This window comes from Anabrus simplex, chromosome 7 (genome assembly GCF_040414725.1).
Source record: "Anabrus simplex isolate iqAnaSimp1 chromosome 7, ASM4041472v1, whole genome shotgun sequence".
NCBI lineage: Eukaryota > Metazoa > Arthropoda > Insecta > Orthoptera > Tettigoniidae > Anabrus > Anabrus simplex.
The window spans coordinates 303,152,283-303,173,205 of record NC_090271.1 but is presented as its reverse complement, the minus strand read 5'-3'; the positions used below and the strand labels follow the sequence as shown (position 1 = coordinate 303,173,205).

The window sequence follows — 20,923 nt, the reverse complement described above, 5'->3', positions numbered from 1 at the left end:
TGTCATCCGAAATACACTGTGTCTCGTTCTGGTATTGTGTCGAACATCTGAAGAAGTGTCGCACATGCCTCCATTCTCCGGTCCATGTCAGCATTCGATAATTCCTCGACGGGCGTAGGCCGATATGGGCGCAAACCTAAGTCTATCTTCATGTGCTTCCGCATTGTTGACCGAGATATTTACAATTCCGCCGATCTTTTACGCGTCGACTTCTTCGGCGACCTCTCCACTGACTCCTCGACAAACTGACATGTTTCTCTTCTTGTGGAGGGTCTCCCACTTCTGTCCTTATCTTTTACACTTCCTGTGGCGAAGAGTTCCTTTTCCCATCGCAGAAGTGATTGTTTTGGAGGAGGCTCTCCTTGAAATCGTGTCCGAAAATCAGTACGAACGTGTGCTATTGTCTTCCCTGCTTGCCCTCTCTCATGCACCCAACAACTTGCAATAAGACGTTGTTCAATACTGTAACTGGACGTATCAGCCATCGTTAGCTGACACAATCTGAAACAGAACAAAACGAACGTACATTAACATTTATGACGGGGTAACGGCGCTTTGTGGCCATCCTGTAGTATAGGGTGTACCATAAATACATACAGTTTGAAAATTCTCTGGAATATCTAGTAATACAACCCAGTCTTTGTAATGATTTCTTTGACATATTTTCAATATGTTCATTAAATGATAGGTGGAGTCTTTCATTTCCACGCCCTTGTGGTCCTTCTATTTCCTTGTCCGATATCTTCATTTTTCGAAGTGTGGGATCTCTTCTATTTTTTTCTCTTTTTTGTTATTGCTATATAGGTGATGCTTGCTAATTGTACTTCCTTTTGAAACAATAATCAGCACAGCCACCTGATCCTATTAATGGGGAAAATCAATCACGTTCAGCTTGTGTGTTAGCCCGAGCAATGAAAAAAAAACGAAGAAACGTTCAAAGGATTTTACAGAGTGTTCAGAGAAATTTTCAATGAACTGGATGGTTGCGCCAATGAACGAAGAACGTGCAACAAAACACTCGAACTAAAAAAAAAAAAAGACAATTCGATGAGAGTTGCGTTGAACGTTCTTCATCCACTGACGTAAGTATTCTGCGACGGTGAACTCAAAATTTATTTTCATTTGTCAGTCTGCAACTGTGGACGAAGGGCCTTCCATTGCATAACATCTGTAGATAAAAGCCCAAAAAGCATCACCACCACCAACAGCAACAAAATAATATCTGTATATGACCTATGCGGTTTTTTTTAATTGTTAAAACATGCTTTCATTCTTACTAAAATTAATTTGTTTTACTACGGTATGCCAATAGAGAGAAATTTTTCTTCACAGATATCTTCTATCATGCATTGATGATTTTATTTGAAATTACCTTGGTTGAATATCTTCGAGGTTGTCCTCCTTGGTTGTTGTTTGAACTTTTGACAGCTGCTGAATGACGGTAATGCGTCATGTGTGGTGCTGTCAAAGTGAACGGTGTTCAATTAAGTGCTTCCACTCCAGTTTATTGCAAGTAGATTGTGTTTGTGGTTGGTAGATGAAGATCCAATATTTAATATTCTATTAATTTTCTTGTTTAAATGTTTACTCGTGTGACTTCAGTGAAGTTTCAATGTATACGATGAAATTTTGGGTTAGGTTTTTAAGATCCCTGTAAAAACTATAGCAGTGTATGCCGTATTTTCGTTGCTGTTGCAATAACCTTATTATTTAGGACAGAAGCAGTCCTCAGATTTAAGTGTAGATATCTCGTGTACCCATTTTTGAGTAATAACAAGACAATTTACAATGCCCCTGGAAAGTAGCCCGTCAGCCACTGTGCAGAATACAGCTTTTAACTGGCATCGACAAAACACCAATGTAGAAGAAGCAAGGTAAAGTTAATACATTCTGCTTTATTATTCCTGAAACTGATATTTTTCTGATGTTATGTTACATATTTTGTAAGTCCCTTTGCTGCATTTCAGCTGCAGTTTCAGTGTAATAATTTGTTGATAGTGATTGTCGTCGTGATTTAATGTTGTTTTTTTAAAAAAAATTATTTTCAGCATATAGATCTCAAGCCTAGGTGTTTTTCAACTATACCTCTGTGTGATATTGTGATTAAAGGAAGGTCTTTCCTTTTCCTTCTCCCTCCATGTTTTAACCCTAAATACTTTTTAACCTCATATTATCTTATTTGTAACACTTGCTCCTCACATGTTGAGCCATGAATCTCATGCATAGGTGGTTATGGTTGGTATTTTCCCCTCATGCTTTTCCTTTCTGTGTCATGGGTGTGATTTGTGTCAATGGGAACGTAGCCCACTTTCATGGTTGAATGCATTTCCTGACTCAAACCCTATGTAGCGGGATGTTTTTGTCTATAACACGTTTCTGTGGTGGCTGGCAGTTTGATATGCGTTAAGGAATCAGGTGTTTAAGTTAGGATAAACACAAATAGTTGGTTGCTGAGCCTGAGAAACAAAACCAGATGCAGCTAAAATTGAAACCAGGACCCTCTGATTTGGAGGTCACTATGCTGACAATACAGTCAAGTAGCCAGAACTTTTCCAGGTCTGTACTTTTACATATCTTTCTTGCTGTCAGCAAGTTAGCTATTTATTCTTGCTTTTAACACTAGATTTACCAGTGCAGTCAAAATTACCACTTTCATTTTCACTGCTCTCCATGCATGTGACATGATCCCATTTTCTAAAATCTTTTGTGAATTTAAATCACTTTTGTTTTATTTTTGGTACATATTTTGGAATGGCTGTAACTCTTCTTTTTTCTCTCTTTCTCCCATGATGTTATGTATGTCCTACCTATTTTCTGATGCAGCCGTGATGACTGCTATTGCAATGTTTTTTCCTTTCACAAATCTGAAATTTTAAAGCCAGATTTTATTCAGTTGAGTACTAACGAAGAGTGTATGATGGCACTGAAATGTTGGTCTACATTGATTTAAGTTAGCATGAACTGTGTATCCAGATATGACGCTCAGAGATCACTTACGACACTACCCAGCAAACTATCCCGTTTAATTTTCCGTAACAATGAGATAAAGCGTAGAATTATACTTACAAGAAGTAGAAGGTTGGTTATGGTTTGCAGTTGCAACAAAATGAAGTAGAGTTACGTTTTTATTCACCACATACAGCTATTACCTCTTATCGCCAGACACTGATGGATGTCAAAATTGTGATGTATTTACAAATTATAGTGCCAATGCAATCAAACAATAAAATCAGAAGTGATACAGAACTCTCTGACAGTGAGGACGTTTGTGCACGTTGAAAACAGTTCGGACAATGAATCAAGTAACGCGGATTCTCCAGAAGTGTCAACTGAAAACAAAGTATTTTAGCAACCTTGGACCCCTGAGGGTAGAGTAGTACCCCTCATTAAAAGTTAGTTCTCAGGTGGATGTTAGCTTTTCGAACCAAGACAGTTTCAAGCAGAATATAAATTACTTTATCAGTATAAAGTATTATGTTCCAGATCATGCTGTAGGAGTCAAGTCAGAATATCTGCCATATGTACAGTTGCAGAACGAACAAAGATACCAGTATATGCTGTAAGGCAGAGAGCTGTGGCTAGTAATTCGAGAAATGGACTACATGTAGCCGTCAGTGCTGGATGTGTATCAAACTCCGAGGTCTACCAGAGCATTGAGGGCAACAAAATATCTGTAGCAAAAACCTGTGGTCTACTGAACATGCAAAATATCACATTGAAAAGGATCCTGCCAGTGTTTGGCATCTTTTATTGTCGAGTCCATGCTGTGCTATATCAAATGATGTAATGAAGTAAGAGCTTGCGAAGATCTGAAAAACCCTGAATGGTCACTTTCTTTGGAGGAATTAGACACCTTTATTGTAGTATTGTACGCTCGTGGAACTCACAGGTCTGATGTGAATGTTCTGGGTTTGTAGTCTCACGAAGGGGGTCCAGCATTTTATTCCAAAACTATGACACAAAACTGTCATAAAATGTATAATGTCCAATAACGGACCATTTATATTGGTATTATAAATTTACTCATTCGGAACAAATATTTCAGATTCCCTATGGGAATCAACATCTATATCAACTGACAAGTTTGACATAAAATAGTGGCTGTCTGTTGATATGGAAGCTTGTCTTGTTCTCCCTCTACTTTTCTTGCCCTCCATGACAGAGTTCATTAATCTCCTAGGCAATGTATCCTCCATTTGGTTCACATGACCCCATCACCGAAACTTGTTTGTGCAGACAGCTTCGTCTGTCAAGTTCATTCCTAACTTCTTTATCTTCTCATTCCGAATACCCTCTTGCCATTGCTCCTAGCTGTTTGTACCAGCATTCACTTTTACCACTTTTGTGTCTATTACTTCTAAGTTATGAAAAAATTGAAACGCGACTTTCCAGTCAGACACTCAGTGGACATGTTGTTTTGAGTTTTGCAGAGCCATTACTCAGTCTGGGAAGAAATATAACATTTCCTGCTAGCTAAATCTAGGTAAAATATTGAGGAATAAGAATACAAGGATTGTAGCAACACCAAATAGAGTAGAAGAGAAGTTCCTTCCTCCGTGAAAGCCACTAAAGACCGACTTTGCAGTTTAGTAATGTACAAGCTCGAGTACATGCGCACTTATATCCTACTGAGGTAAAACCATATGTGAACAATATTAAGGTAAGGTAAAGGTGTATTCTGCCTGATGACAGGTCTGAACCTCTGCAGAGGTGTGCTTGAGCCGGAGTTTACGTACAGTAGGGTGGCCAGTTCCTTTCTGCTCCTCTATTTCCTTACCCCCCCACCAACAGCGCGTGGCAACCCATCCATATCTTGACCACGCCCAATGTTGCCTAACTTCGGAGATCTCACGGGATCCAGTGTTTCAACACAGCTACAGCCGTTGGGTGAACAGTATTAATGAGGTGTTTATGCTTCATTAAAAGTGTAGCCTATATACCCTAAAATTCAACTATCTAGATTGTAGCGGTCCAAATGACCTCTTCAGTTAATCTAGGTAGGGCCTAACTGAGTGAGTTGACCGTTCAGTTAGGGTCGCATAGCTGTGAGCTTGCATTTGGAAGATGGTGGGTTCGAATCCCACTGTCTGCAGCCTCAAGATAGTGTGACGTTAAACCACTAGCAAAAATAACATTTTAGTGTTGAAATGAAATGGCGTATGGCTTTTAGTGCCGGGAATGTCCGAGGACATAATTTTAGTGTTAATCAGCCTGTTAAAATTACAATAGAGAACACAGATTGTCATGCAGGATGGAGGCGATTATTGGTTTAAGAAGAAATAAAAGTATACATCTTACATACATCTTCATTATAGACTGTTATGCCTTTCAGCATTCAGTCCGCAGACGTCTACGAATTTACTCAATGTCTCCCTAATCCTCTATTTGTGACTAGATCTGTGGCATCATTTACTTCTATACTTTTTATCATTAAATCACTAGAAATTGAGTCTAACCGTTGTTGTCTTGGTCTTCCTTCACTTCTCTTACCCTCCATGACAGAGTCCATTGATCTCCTAGGTAACCTATCCTCGTCCATTTGCCTCACATGACCCCACCACCGAAGCTTTTTTGTGCAGACAGCATCATCCTAAAGTTCATTCCTAACTTCTTTATTTGCTCATTCCGAATACCTTCTGCCAATGCTCCCACCTGATTGTACCAGCAATCACTCTCGCTACTATTTCTTCTAACTAATGAATATGATATCGTGAGTCCAGTCAGCTTTCACTCCAGCACTGCAAAGTTGGTCTAAAAACAGACTGGTGTAAAGGTAGTTTGGTCAGGGAGCTGACTTCTTTCTTACAGAATACTGTTGATCACATTGCACGCTTCCTGCATTAGCTTTGCTGCAGCTTGGTTTATTCTCATTTTCAATACTACCATCCGGGGAGAATACCATCCTAAATACTTGAAATGGTCTATGTGTTCCAGTTTTGAATTCCCAATGTGACATTCATTTCTGTTAGGTTTCTTTCCTACTGACATCACATTGGTCTTAGAAAGACCAATTTTCATACAGTCGAACCTCTCTTCTGCGGACACCATCAGTTCCGTGCGAAAATGCCCGTTATAAGAGGTGTCTGCTAAGATAAGGTTGTAACATTTTAACGGCCAAGAACATCCCCCTTAAATATAAGAATACCTCTTAATTTTGAGTATTCAAAATAATTTCTAACTACTGTATTTGCCTGGGAGATATTAAAAGTGATTTTACAGCCTTTACATTCATTACAGCTTCAAGAAGTAATCAATCAGCTGGATATATAAATTGATAGCACAATATTCTTTACTACAGTATTCCCAAAATGCGAATAATGACCCAGCGTGACACAAATTCTTTATTCAGTCAACCTCAACTTTCAAGTTACTTGAGACTTTTCACGCTTTTCCTTGTAACATTAGCACATTCATTAACAGTTTCTTTGCTCAAATATATTTGAACCAAGTTACAAGTAACTAATCTCATTTTTACTGGCTGGCTGGCTGGCTTTGCGACACCACTCTAATGTTGAATAAACTTCAATGCAGTGAACGGACAGTTGTGGATTAGAGCTACGTTTGTCATGAAAAAGTATGCCAAGACTAGATGTTTAGGAACTGATGGCAATAAATTGGGTATCCTAACATCATTGTAGAGATCGATAAATGTACTGTAAGCTTGGGTGGTCCAAATATAATAATTGAAGGAGAATGGCACTCAGGAGTTCTTTTACTTGTCAGTATCAAGTCAAGGCTGGTGTAATTGAGCACCTTCAAATACTACTGGGCTAAGTCTGGAACAAACCTTGCTATCTTGGGGTGAGAAGGAGGATAATTCACTGATAATGTAAGCTGCTGGTTTCCTATATTTTGATGATTCCTAAGAGAAGAAGTAATAGATATACCGAAGTCTCTTAAAATAGAAAAAGTCCAGAATCTGACAGTTTAACCCGCAACTGGTATCATGGTGTCTGTCAGGCTCCAGAAATGTACTATTAAATTATACAATAATTTCTTACTTTTTGTGTTGTTTATTGAACTTAATTACTTGAAACATATGTTTTCAAACATGTCACAGCAAATTTTACGAGAGAAAAAAAAAAAAAAATTCAGAAGAAGATACCAAATACTGAAATGAAGCTCCAAAAGTGTGAACCTTCATATTTTTCTCAAAAATATAGAGGTCCTCTCTTTTAACTCTTTGAAACATTTGGTTTCTCATTACAAATATAAGGATTCTGAATCTAAACCAAGCAAATTTCATAAACTTGTAGGTGCTAGTCGAAGAAGGTGAAAAGTGACACTGTATTAAAATTATATCAAAAAAGAAGTTGAGATGTGACACTGTGTAGAAATTATATAAAACCACCTCCCTGTGGGTAGGAGACGCAGACGAAGAACACCCATGGTATCCCCTGTGTGTCGTAAGAGGCGATTAAAAGGGGTGACCAAGGGATGATCAAATTAGAACCATGAGACTACTTGAAATTAGTACCATCACACAGGGAACACCATGGGTCACTTTTACTTGCGTGTAGTACCACTATGTTAGGTAAAAAATAGGTTTGTGAATAGTAGCAAAAGAGTGCTTTTCTGGCTTTACAATACCTACCAGTGATTCGTACCCCTGTACGAGCAACACCATGGTTCTGCTTTGCCTATGCTTAGTGTCCACTATGTGAGGAACACCATGGGATAGTGCGGGTCCCTGTGGTTAGTCCACTTATGTGAGGTTCGCCATAGGTTTGTGTTACCTGTAAATAGCGCCGCACCGAGTTCGATAGCTGCAGTCGCTTAAGTGCGGCCAGTATCCAGTATTCGGGAGATAGTAGATTCGAACCCCACTGTTGGCAGCCCTGAAGATGGTTTTCTGTGGTTTCCCATTTTCACACCAGGCAAATGCTGGGGCTGTACCTTAATTAAGGCCATGGCCACTTCCTTCCCATTCCTAGGCCTTCTGTCCCATCGTCGCCATAAGACCTAACTGTGTCGGTGCGACGTAAAGCAACTAGCAAAAAAAATAGCGCTGCAGTCTGCGAAACACCATAGGTCTGTGTTAGATGTGGAAATTTCATTACCTGTGGGTAGTACCATAATGTGTGGAATACCACGAGTCTACGTTACTTTTGATTAGTACCGCAACATGACAAATAGCATGGTTCTATTTTCCTAGCGATAACTACCATTATGAGAGGCCGATGACCTGGATTTTGGACCCGTTTGAACTACAAGCCTCATCGATCAGTATTGTGCTTTAGAAGCAGTCCCTTGGTCAGTAATACTGTTGTTTAACACTAGTTTCTGGGAATGTGGGGCATTGCGGGTCGGATCGCTGATTGTTTTAACTTCATATCCATCCATTCATTTTTTGTCCTCACGTTTTTGAATTCTGGTCAGTGGAGGATTATGGATTTTTAAATTCTCATAACATTTCGTCTCATGTCGTACCATTAGGGGCCGATGACCTAGATGTTAGGCCCCTTTAAACAAGCATCATCAGCATCATCGTCATCATCATCATAATCATCATCATCATCATGTATAAAACCACGGTAGTCCTAATACTAACATATGGCTATCAGTGTAGGTCCTAACATATAGTGAAACTGGGTGAATTTAGATAAGGATGGGATTGCTTTTACATTTAGAGACTCTCCTTTTGATCATGAGGACATCCAGAAGAGTAAACGTGTACAAAATATATTTAATACCATAACCGACTACAGAAAGACTTGGTACCACAATTTATCTTGAATGGATGATACTTGCACTTCATCTGGGATTCTTCAGTGTAAAACCAGTGGCAAAGACAAGAATGGGAAGGCCATTGAAAAGAAAGAAAAAAAGGTTGAACATAAAAACATAGCGTAGAACTGGCATAGAAGGACCTAATCGTTGAAGATCATGATATTAGAAAGAAGAAACACAGCTCAGTTGAAAAGAGTTGATGAACAGCATGTTTGTTTGGACAAAGTCTAGCATTGTTTGTTGATCATCTCATTGGTACTGAGCAAGTGGCTGTGTGGTTTGGGTCACATAGCTATCAGCTTGCATTCGGGAGATCATGGGTTTGAACTCCACTGTCGGTGATCCTGAAGATGGTTTTCCATAGTTTTCCATTTTCACACCAGGCCAAGGTTGCTTCCTTCCCACTCCTATCTCATCATCACCATAAGGCCTACCAGGCAAGTTGGCCGTGCTGTTAGGTGCGCGCGGCTGCAAGCTTGCATCCGGGAGATAGTGGGTTTGAATTTCATTGTTGGCAGCCCTGAAGATGGTTTTCTGTGGTTTCCCATTTTCACACCAGGCAAATGCTGGGGCTGTACCTTAATTAAGGCCACAGCAGCTTCCTTCCAACTCCTAGGCCTTTCCTATCCCACGTCGCCATAAGACCTATCTTTGTAGGTGCGACGTAAAGCCACTAGCCATAGGACCTATCTGTGTCAGTGCAATGTAAATCAAAATTGTAAAAAATATTGGTTTTACATCCCACTAATTACTTTATGGTTTCTGGAGATGCCAAGGTACTGGAATTTTGACTCACAGGAGTTTTTTTTTTTTACATGCCAGTAAATCTACCTACACTAGACTGACATCTGAGCATTTTCAGATACCATGAAACTGAGCTAGGATCGAACCTGCCATCTTGAGCTTAGAAAGCCAGTGCTCTACTGTCTTGAGTTACTCAGCTTGGCTATCAGGATTGATGATTGTTGCAATTATTATTTCCAGGGGCAAAACAGCAGGGTTATCAGCTCTTCTCTTGCGATTATAGACCATCAAATCAACTGCACAATAGAGAAGAGAATAGAAGTAGTTTTTCCTTTTTCTAGATCTTGAGGATATTTGCCTATTGGATGTTGTTTTGGCTCGATATAGAGTACATTTCTAATCATTTGTTACTTGGCTACTCTGTAATTCCACACAATGAATGTCACTGGTTTGCAGGCTTCTTTATACATCATGAGCAAGTCATCGGTAATGTCTAATTTGAGGTATGGCTATTAATAAAAAGGAATGCTCTTCTGCCTTCTTTGTATGTAGCAGGAGAGGGGAATAAGAGAGGAAGTTGTTGACCTTGAAGCTACAGGAACGCACTGCAGGTGGTGTTGTCTTGCTGTCTTTGTTAATCTGCTTTTGAGCTCAATTTGAAGTGAACACTGTCTTGTCCAGTTGCCAGAAATCATGCGTAGCTTATAGATCAAGCAGCGTGTGAATTTGAAATTCCTTGTGAAATTGAAAAGAAAATCCCACAGAGTGCTTTATGTAATGAAGGATGTATATGGGGATTATTTTACGACACGTGCATGAGTTTTTGAGTGACACAAAAGGTCTAGTGACCGGGCGAGTCGGCCGTACGGTTAGGGGCCCGCAGTTCTGAGCTTATATCCGGGAGATAGTGGGTTTGAATCGCACTGTCGGCAGCCCTGAAGGTGGTTTTCCGTTGTTTCCCATTTTCACACCGGGCAAATGCTGGGGCTGTACCCTAATTAAGGCCATGGCCGCTTCCTTCCCACTCCTAGCCCTTTCCTATCCCATTGTCGCCATAAGACCTATCTGTGTCGATGCGACGTAAAGCCACTAAGAAAAGGAAAAAAAAAAAAGTCTAGTGAGGGTTGTGAGGAGGTAGGAAGACTACGAGCGTTCAGTTCATCTATTCATATAAAAAATTGATGAAAACATTCAGAAAATTAGTGAAATTGTGTGTGTAGATCAATGGCTGAGGTTCGAAGCTGGTCCCTGCATCAGGCCAATACACTGGCTCATATTGCCCTTTCAGTGAAGACACTTTTGGCTGATAAATGCGTTCTAGTTTTTGAACATCCCCCATACTTGCCAGATCTGACCCCTTGTAACTTTTTCTCTTTCCCAAAGTGAAAAATACACTGAGTGGCCAAAAGTCACAGAAAGGGGTGTCCCATTAGAAAATGTGCCGTGTATGACCCCTGAGCATTGCGGCTAGCTGTGGCTTAGCTGAGCAGTCTGTACACAGACAACAGTGTCGTGAAGATGGCAACATGTCATGAGTTAACTGACTTTGAACGTGGGATGATCATCGGCGCACGGTGCATGGCTCATAGCATTGCAGAGATTGCAAGTGAATTCGGGTTTCCGAGGTCAACGGTGTCGAGGGTGGATCTTCAATATCGCAGAGAGAATGTTACAACCCGTGTAAACCACCATACGGGAAGACCACGGGCGTTTAACGAATGGACATCACGTTGCCTCCGCAGAACCATACTGGGCGCTCAACGGTCTACTGTGAGCCAGATCACCACCTAGAGTTGAATGCTGGGAGTCAGGAATGCATTTCTACCAGGACTGTAAGGAGGTAATTGCACTGCATAGGCTTCACCAGCCAATAACCAACTCGTGTCCCTTTGCTGACACTTCGACACAGAGCTCAATGACGTGCATGGGCCCGCGAACATCAGCAATGGACGATGGAACAGTGGCGGCATGTGGTATGGTCCAATGAATCCTGGTTCCAGTCGTATCGAGCTGATGGGCGCATGAGAGTATGGCGTATGCCCCTTGAAGTTATGGTTCCTGCATGTCAGCAAGGTTGTGTCCAGGTGCGAGGTGGCTCAATTCTGATCTGGGTCACAATTAGGTCCTATTGTCCGGCTGCAGGGAGCGCTGACAGGTAAATGTTATATGGACATTCTTTCAGACCATCTGCATTCCTTTCTGGCCCTAGAGTACCGTGACGGAGATGCCATGTTTCAACAGGACAATGCGCCGCCATGTCACCGCCCTGTGGTGGCACGCAGGTGGTTTGAGGAGCACTCCAGTGGAGTTATGACCATGGATTAGCCTTCCAGATCCCCCGATCTTAATCCAGTCAAACATTTATGAGATGCTGTCGATGCTGGTGTACGCTCTGTTAACCCTGCGCCAACTTCACAAGACCAATTGTGGGTAGCAGTGCAAGATGCGTGGGTCCAGATCTCTCCAGAACTATTCCAACACTTTGTAGAGTCGGTGCCTCACTGTATTGCTGCTGTTGTGAGGGCTCATGGAGGAGAAACTCGTTATTAACATCAGATTCATTGTCTTCCCATGACTTTTGACCACTCTGTGTATATTGAAGGGATTCCCATTTTCAGTCCATGGAAGAGTTAACCCATCTGCACCCACCCGCCCTTTGTTCTGACATTGCTAGGAATCCGCCAACTTTTTGGTATGTAACCTGGATGTTGCAAGCTTTCGGTTAAAACAGTACAGTGGGTGATCGACTGCCAGTATTATCACGGGACCTGTTTTATATTATTGAGAAATTCCATGCTACTGCTCATGTCACAAAAAACAGAACAATACAGAAATATAACACATAAAAAATCGCTTTGCAATCTTAAATTTTTCATTAACTTATGTCACCTCGGAAGTTCTTTAGTGTCTGGTATGGCCTTAATTATATGACATGAGCCTAACATTTGCCTGATTTTGAAATAAGGAAATAATAGGAAACCAATATGACATGAGCCTAACATTTGCCTGATTTGGAAATAAGGAACTAATGGGAAACAAATCACGAGTAAGCAAATGATGAGATTCAAACCTATGTCCCAAATACAAACTTACGGCTGTATGTCTCACTCGGTGTATTATTATTATTATCATTATTAAGATTCAATCTGAGGGTCAGTGGTAAAGTGTTCACATCCAGGTACCAAGATCGTAGGTTCAAATCCAGCAGTCGCAATTGGATCTTGGGGCACGGGAGAAAGTTCGTTCGGCACTCAATGTCATATGATATTACTTCCAAGGACCAAGGGGAATGTTTTCATTCCCCTTCCCGAACGGAAGGGGTGGGCCACCTAGAAGGTTACGCCTTCTCTCTGGCCAGGAGATTTGGTGGTGTTGGGGATTTGTTGGAGTTTGGAAAGGGAAAATATATGGTGTTGGTGTTTATTGTGGATGTTGCGGGATTGGCCTCTTGGCTAAGGCAGTGCTGTTCTCTGGTGCTTTATTGATGAGAAGTACATACGTAAGTTGACATATGCTTAATACAAAGTGTTTTTACAAGGTACATAGTTTTGTGTAAAGTACATAGGGTTTTTATAACCAGGTTACATACTGATTTGTTTGGCTGGGTTGTTGTAAGAGATGGAGTGCTAGGATGTGGTACAAGGATGAAAAGTTTACTAGGGAGGTAAGCAGGAGGTGTAGGAAGTTAGGCGGAGGAGGGGGTGGTGGACGGTTATTAGGTGGGGGTGGTGGTGGTAGATAGTTGTTGGGTGGTGGTGGTGGTGGTAGACGGGAGTGTGGACTTGGTGGTAGCGTAGTGGGTGCTGGCTGGGAGCGTGTGCGTTGGTGGGTTAAATTAGGTTGATTGGGGATTTGGAGAGGGGAACGGGAAGGTTCTATCCGGTGGTGGCGTCCGTTGAGATGTACTCCATGGTTTATTAACCGCTGGACGTCTTCTGGTGTAGGCAGGTGTAGTCGTACTAGGTACGTTGGACCGTCGTCATTACGTATTCGGAAAGTTCTCAGCACCGGGTGTCCTGCCTGCTGGAGCTTTTGGAGTATTGCTGTGACTGGTAGGCTTGGTTCTACGCCACAGGCAACACAGCTGAATGTGTTGTTCTGGCTGGGTGGTGGTGGCTGCGTTGTATTTTGTTCTTCCTGCTGGTCCTAGGCGGGGGGGGGGGGGTATGTCATCAGAGGAGAGGGGTGGGTTATTACAGTGGTGGTAGTAGGAACGTGGGAGGTGGCTTGAATGGAGGTAGTAGTTGTGGTGGTGGTGGTGGTGGTGGTGGTGGTTAGGGAGTTGGCAGGAGGGGGCGGCTGTTGTTGCAGTTCTAAGATTATTTTGCCAAGCTGCTTTGCTGAGATCTCTTCTATTGGGTACTGCAGTCCTCGGTAAAAGATTCCATTATCCAGTGCTTTCTCAAAGTTTTCTAATGATGGATAGAATAGGGATGATTTCTCGTAGGGGTACGCCGTTTTCTCTTCTTCTGATGGCGGAGTGAACGCCGGTCAGTCGGAGTTCCGTAATTACTACTTCTACTGGGATCGCTGGGTCTATATCACCGAGGGAGATGGTATATATTGTAGGGGAGGCCGACTTCCTCTTGGTGTCAGGCCTATATGCTTTTGTACGTCCGCTGGGTGCGAAGTTATAGTTGTGGCGCTACCCGGCCGAAACAAAATATTTGTGAGTGTTTTGTGGGGTCACAGTCCACTTTCGGAGTTTGGAGAGGAGTGGATATTACTACCAAGGACCAAGGGGGATGTTTTCACTCCCCTTCCCAAAGGGAAGGGGCGGGCTACCTAGAAGGTTACGCCTTCTCTCTGGCCAGGAGATTTGGCAGGGTTTGGGGATTTATTGTGCTTAAGATCTCTGGTGATACATTTTGTGCTCATTCATGCACAGGATCACTAATAACTTCTTCCTCACTAACACTGCTGAAATCAGAGCCTAAAACATCAAATATGCTTTGAATTTCGCTATTACTGAGCATATCGCGCGAGCAAGCAACTTCCTTCTCAGCCATCTTGTCAACAACAGAATACAGATTTCTCAATCGATATTTTAATCAATTCTCTTTGCCAAAGAAGTATACCAGAGCACTCTGGTGACACTTTGAGATACCAAGAACAGATTTCAATTCACCGCCGTCTCGATCCTCCTATACTGCCTGCTCTATGCCAGCCTTTTTGCGACTACGCTGCGATAAAATTTCTTCGTTTGATGGCAGACATAGACGCACAATGTTCTAAACTTATTCTAATGACGACAGCCTACAAAATACTATGCAGTATGGTCATATGTTCACTGAAGCTCGTAAATTACATCAGTAATATTAAATATCGGCAATATTACCTGTATGAAGTCACAGTTGGCCTCTTCATGCACAATTTAAACATTTTCCTGGACGAAGGCTGGGCGTGGTACCGTACTTTTTGTGTTCTTGCCAACGCAATATCAAATAATAGAGGTCTTACGAACTTGGTTAGGATAATATCACTAACAGTTTGATGTTCTTTGACCTCACACTGTAACAAAATACATTCTGAAAGTTTTTTTTTTTTGCTATTTGTTTTACGTTGCACCGATACAGATAGGTCTTATGGCAATGATGGGATAGGAAAGGCCTAGGAATTGGAAGGAAGCGGCCGTGGCCTTATTTAAGGTACAGCCCCAGCATTTCCCTGGTGTGAAAATGGGAAACCACGGAAAACCATCTTCAGGCCTGCTGACAGTGGGGTTCGAACCCACTATCTCCCGGATGCAAGCTCACAGCTGCGCGCTCCTAACCGCACGGCCAACTCGCCCGGTATTCTGAAAGGGAAGACGTTGCAAGTCCTCGTATTACGCTCGTACGTTTGAAGGACTTCGACAATAGGGCACAGCAGCTTAAACGAACTCCTGCAGATGCTTCACCAGAGCAACAAAATAATGTTTCGGGTATCGAACTCCTCCTCTGTCCTGATGCATAGTCAGTTCCATTTAGCGGTGTTGAAGCTCTAGGCAGTGAGATGTTGCTGACACAAATGTCACACTCCATCCTCTCTTCAACAACACGAACCTAGTACCCGCAAATTAGGATTTGATTTCCTGTTTCTGGTTTGATTGGAATATTATCGTTTTAATATCTGAGGTTGCCCAAAATGTCTAAACATGAAGACGTTTGTTTTGTGATTGTCCGTCACAATTCTTATCACAAGGACTCCGCTATCCTCCACGGCTTTAATCACTTTCTGAAAAAAGAATCCGCAGCCTGTTTCCAGTCATTCGACTGGGTCAGGAATGGAATGAATGAAGCCCCCATCTAGCAGCGAGGATAGGAATTGTGCCGGCTACCGCATCCTGTCGCACTCCTCCGGGGCAATGATTAATGAATGACAGATGAAATGAAATTATATTCGAGAGTGTTCTGGAATGAAATATGACAGGGAAAACCGGAGTATCCGGAGAAAAACCTGTTCTGCCTCCGCTTTGTCGAGCACAAATCTCACATGGAGTGATCGGGTTTGAACCACAGAACCCATCGGTGAGAGGCCGGCACGCTGCCGCTTGAGCCGCGAAGGCTCCATCACCTTCTGAAATAAGGTGTAAAGACACAGATACGAGAGTAATCTGAAGATATCCAATTACTTCCTTTATTAGGTCCTTGCCTAGATAAAACTGACAGCCGCTTTTCTCTTAATTTTTTTAGGCGGTATTTCATCTGGCTGCGAACCACCTTGTCGAGATTGGCAAAATGGTACAAAACAATTGAATATTTTGGGGAAAGAATCTGAAGTTTCAGTTCTACGAAATATATACCTTGCACAAATGGAAAGAAACAAGTACCAACACCTTAAAATCACTTTTGAAATATCTATAAGCATAACATGATTAATTCATTTCACAGTTCTATACAAAATATATCTTGTACGAACGGAAGTGACCAGACACGTTTACTCATTGTACAAAATAACTCAGGTTTTCACACACATTCATGTACTAATAACACAATGCTACACCCACACTGATAGCGAAGATTGTGCGTCTACTGCTGCACCCTTACGGCAACTTGGAGAAATATTGGTAGTCGCGCCTTCCTGTGTTAAACTAGTGGCATAGAGCAGGCAGTATAAGAGGATCGAGATGGCGGTGTTTCAATTAGATGTGTTTCCAGAAAAAGCCAACAGATGTCACAAAATCTCCAATATGCGACCTTGCATCCCGGCGTATCAGTCCGCTTGTGGAGTCCTGGCCCAGCCGCTCGAGTGCGTACCAGTCTGCTTACGGGTCTGTAGGGGATTAAGAGCTAAATCAGCAAAGGAACTGCATGGATTGACAATGACTTTCAGCATCGGTATTAACTGTGAAAGGTCTATATGCAGTGGTGTATAGACAGTAAAGTGTAGTACTTTAAAGATTAAGAGAAATTTTAATATTTTTTCAATAAATCATACTTATGATATTAGTCCTGTTTATTAATAGCCGCACTTTGTATATATTGTGGCATGTTGTCAAGGTCATTAAAACTAATATCTCTACTCAGAGAGGTAGCATGTTTTTCTGTCAGCTAAATTTATTCAACTGCTATTTACAGGTTCAGTCGCGTTTGTGTTTTCCACTCATCACAATTCTTACTCATGTATGTAGGCTAATTGATCACACAACCCTATAGTGCATCGAACTCTTGCTCTCCAACACAACTTCTTGCAATGCGGCCTTGTTTACAGAGCAGTTTACTACACAGCTCACCCCACTTCCCATAATCAAGACCGTCTTACTACTCGTGCACTCCCAAATGATTCGTCACTGACTCACGATGTCTCGGAACTCACTCATGACTGACTCGACACTGACTCGTAGCGGCTATGCTCTTTATTAGGCTAGCGGAAGATTTTTGCAGTTCTCACTTCCAGATCATTCTCGGTGACTTCCACATTGTTAGCTTCCAGCTCCTCCTCAACAGTTCACCAGTGGTATTGCTTTGCTCGCTGCTGACCCTGTGCACTAAAGATCGGAAACCGTGCATGTGAAACCAAGGCGTTGCTGTTAGTGCAGGAGCAAAACTGACTACCTCTAACAGAGCGTTGAGGCTGTGAGTTCACAAGTCTGGCACAGATTTCACTGGAATTCTTTTCTCCTGCTACACTCGATAGGCGTGCCCATTGTGCAGCAGTGAGATCGTGCTGTTAGTTCTGACTTAGTAATGGAAGGCCAGAGCATATTGTAATATCTTGTGTAATGCACCGCGGATGCTTTGACATGCAAATTACATGATAATGTACTATATATTCAATTACAAATATAGGTCAAGTGAGAAAAAGTGACATGTAGCAAACCCTTGATGCCATAATCCATGCTTCAGGCAGAAGACATACAAAATTTGCAAGATGTAAACGAACATATCTTTAAGAGTTCAGAAATTATTAAAATGATAACACATTTTTACAGTAAATATGTTGATAATCCAGATTCTATCACATTCAGCATGCAAAACCATTTTATGAATCAGGTGAGATTAATTACCTGTGTTTCTTTGTCTTATATCTCTATTACTAGACCTGAATATTGGTGATGAATATGTAACAAGATGCTCAGAAATCGAGCCAGAACATTTCTCAGAATAATCAAGTGGACTCACCACAGTAACATGTACTATGTACTATTATTAAATATTTATATGTACTGTACTGAATAGGTGGATTGAACTTTTGTAATTTCTTTAAGAATTTTGTCGGAAAGAAGAAAATGTGTTACATGGATTTCGGTCTGGAAACTCTTTATTTCCACATTAGAACTCCTTTTCTACAACTCTACTACATAGTGCATTAATAATGGGAAACACACAGGAACAAAGCCTACCAGCATAACACATGAAACTCTCTCTTACGTGAAATGTTAAAAATTCCCTCCATTAGCATTGACACACGCATCAACCTGCCATCGCAAATTTTTTATTAAGAAATGATAAAAGCTCAGTCCACCTATTCAGTACAGTACATATAAATATTTAATAATAGTACATGTTACTGTTAACATATTACTGTGGTGAGTACACTTGATTACTTTGAGTAGTAGTAGTTTACAAACAAACCATCATGCTCTGTGCTGAGCTGCTTGTTCAGCGTCTCATACCATAGTTATCTGCTTGTATGTGAGTTATTAACTGTTGTATGTTCAAGTTATTATTTACAATATTTGCATTATTCGTACAGAGATTTTTACAAATTGGCAATAAATTGATGATGGTGATGATGATGCTTGTTGTTTTAAGGGGCCTAACATCGAAGGTCATCGGCCCGGCAATAAATTGTACCCAAATATAGCATTTTCATCTTGAAGGATTAGTGGTAGAGATCTTATGCTACTACGTTTTCTCCCATATTTGAATAGTAGGCCTATATCCTTTAGACTGTTGAAACTTAGTATAGCGCATTTCAGATACATTATTGACATTATTCCAATTTTGTCTTTTAATTCAGGTTCTATGTTTTTTGAACCAATTGTACATTTTTGGGACAATGAATATGGAAAGTTTGGTAAGATCACACTCCTCATTGTTTTAGATTTTTAATTATGTATAGTACATCACCATTTTCTTTTATATTGTAGTGGATATTTTTTAAGTTCTTAACATGTAAAACTTGCTCAAGATGGCTGCCACTACAAAATTTAACATGGTCACTTCGAGGGTTCAAATGAGAATGGTGTGAACAGATGAGAACAATGGCAGGAAAGCACGCTCAATAAGGACATGAAATTTAAGTACAGAATGAGCTTGATGGATGAAGGTGATTGTATGAACCGGTTTCAGTGACGGGGTCATGTGAGGCTAAGGTAGGATCTTTGGTTACCTTGGAGAATCGTGGAATCAGCCATGAAAGGTAAGAGAAGTGGAGGAAGACCAATGTGATGATGGTTAGACTCAGTGTAATTATTTATTTATTTATTTATTTGTTTATTTTGAGTATTGTCCCAATTGAGCTATTAGCTTGAGGTAAAGGTGTAAAACTAAATGAGGCCATAGTGCTAGTTTGCAAATAGTGGACTGCAGGTGCAGTTAGTTTATTTTGAGACTGAAGACCTATAACGGAGATACATTTGTCATAATATTTATATTCCAGGTTAGCTACTGCTGCTGCTCAGGAAGAATGGGATGGTGTGGCAACAGTGGAACCTATGTACAGAGTGAGTGTCCAGCCAGCATCCCATATCTCCTTTCAGCAGGCACTGGCTTACTTCCAAGGACGGGATCTATCAGAGTACATGGTAAAGTATGACATACTGAATGGTTGTGAAAGTAAGGAGAAATTGAAGGAACTTACTAGGAAATTGAATCTAGCAAAGAAGTCAGCTAAGGATTACGATAGACATAAGGATTCCACCTAATCAATACCGTACATATTTATTTATACATTGTGTGACTATTTATAGGGTATATATCACATTGTGGGACTAGTTTCAATCATATAGTGATCATCCTCAGCCACTTATAACTAAAAATTGACAAAGTATTAGACTCTGTATGTATACATAAAACAATGACAAAACTTATACATTGAAAATTGGGTGATGTGCTAATGAGTTGTGTTGTGATGTTTGATGTGTCTTAAAAAGTAAATTCTGTCGGCAGCCCTGAAGATGGTTTTCCATGGTTTCCCATTTTCACACCAGGCAAATGCTGGGGCTGTACCTTAATTAAGGCCACAGCCGCTACCTTCCCACTCCCAGGCCTTTCCTATCCCATCGTCACCATAAGACCTATCTGTGTTGGTGCAACGTAAAGCCTCTAGCAAAAAAAAAAAAAAAAAGTAAAATTTGAATCAGTGATGTCACTACCGGTATAAATTCTTAAAATTTAAATGACTTCTAATGACATTCACAGTGGATAAAATGGTATAATGATGAATGTTATTCATCCCATTTAATCAGTTGAGTCTGTGGAAAGTGCATCTATGAGAATTTCAGCAATCACATAATCATGAATATCACATGAGTACTGTCAGTTGAAACCCATAAATTTGGAAATAAGATTATGTAGCTGAGAAAATTTGCAGTTTCTTGAGAGAACTTCAATAGATTGATTGCCTTTGTTTAATTTATGAACTGTCGTTTCCAGAATTTTAAAAACGTGGTGTGGTTAGTTTACATTTGTTGAACCTCGTAGCTGTATATGAATTTGTGAATTGTGCCAATACGGGTTGTTGAAGATAGCATCTGAAAGGGAAAGCAAAGAAAAAACTTAATGGGGCTTGTGAAGCAATGTTGAACGAATGTGTGAATAATGTGTTTTTGTGGGACTCACTTCCGGTTGCACCGTCACTGCTGATTGTACACAGACTAAAACTCAACTGATTGCCTGTGTGCTGTTTTGAACTGACCTGTGTGGAGGCTGATCACGTGCCTGAGGCAGTGAATGTTTACAATATTTAATAGAATCAGCCTTCAATCAAAAAGGAACTTGAATTTTTCCAAGATCAACACATC

The 20,923-nt window shown here is 41.0% G+C and overlaps 1 protein-coding gene across 2 annotated transcripts in view; it reads left to right on the top strand.

The window, feature by feature from the left end:
- Positions 1-1,417: 1,417 nt before the first annotated feature.
- The window catches only part of LOC136877131 (ELMO domain-containing protein 3), a 101,638-nt gene continuing 82,132 nt past the window's right edge, over positions 1,418-20,923 (top strand). For both annotated transcript variants that reach the window (XM_067150942.2, XM_067150941.2), the window contains exons 1-2: positions 1,418-1,874; positions 19,561-19,705. In XM_067150942.2, coding sequence (XP_067007043.1) covers positions 1,789-1,874; positions 19,561-19,705 — 231 coding nt within the window. In that variant the 5' untranslated portion in view covers positions 1,418-1,788. The remainder of the gene's footprint in view (positions 1,875-19,560; positions 19,706-20,923) is intronic.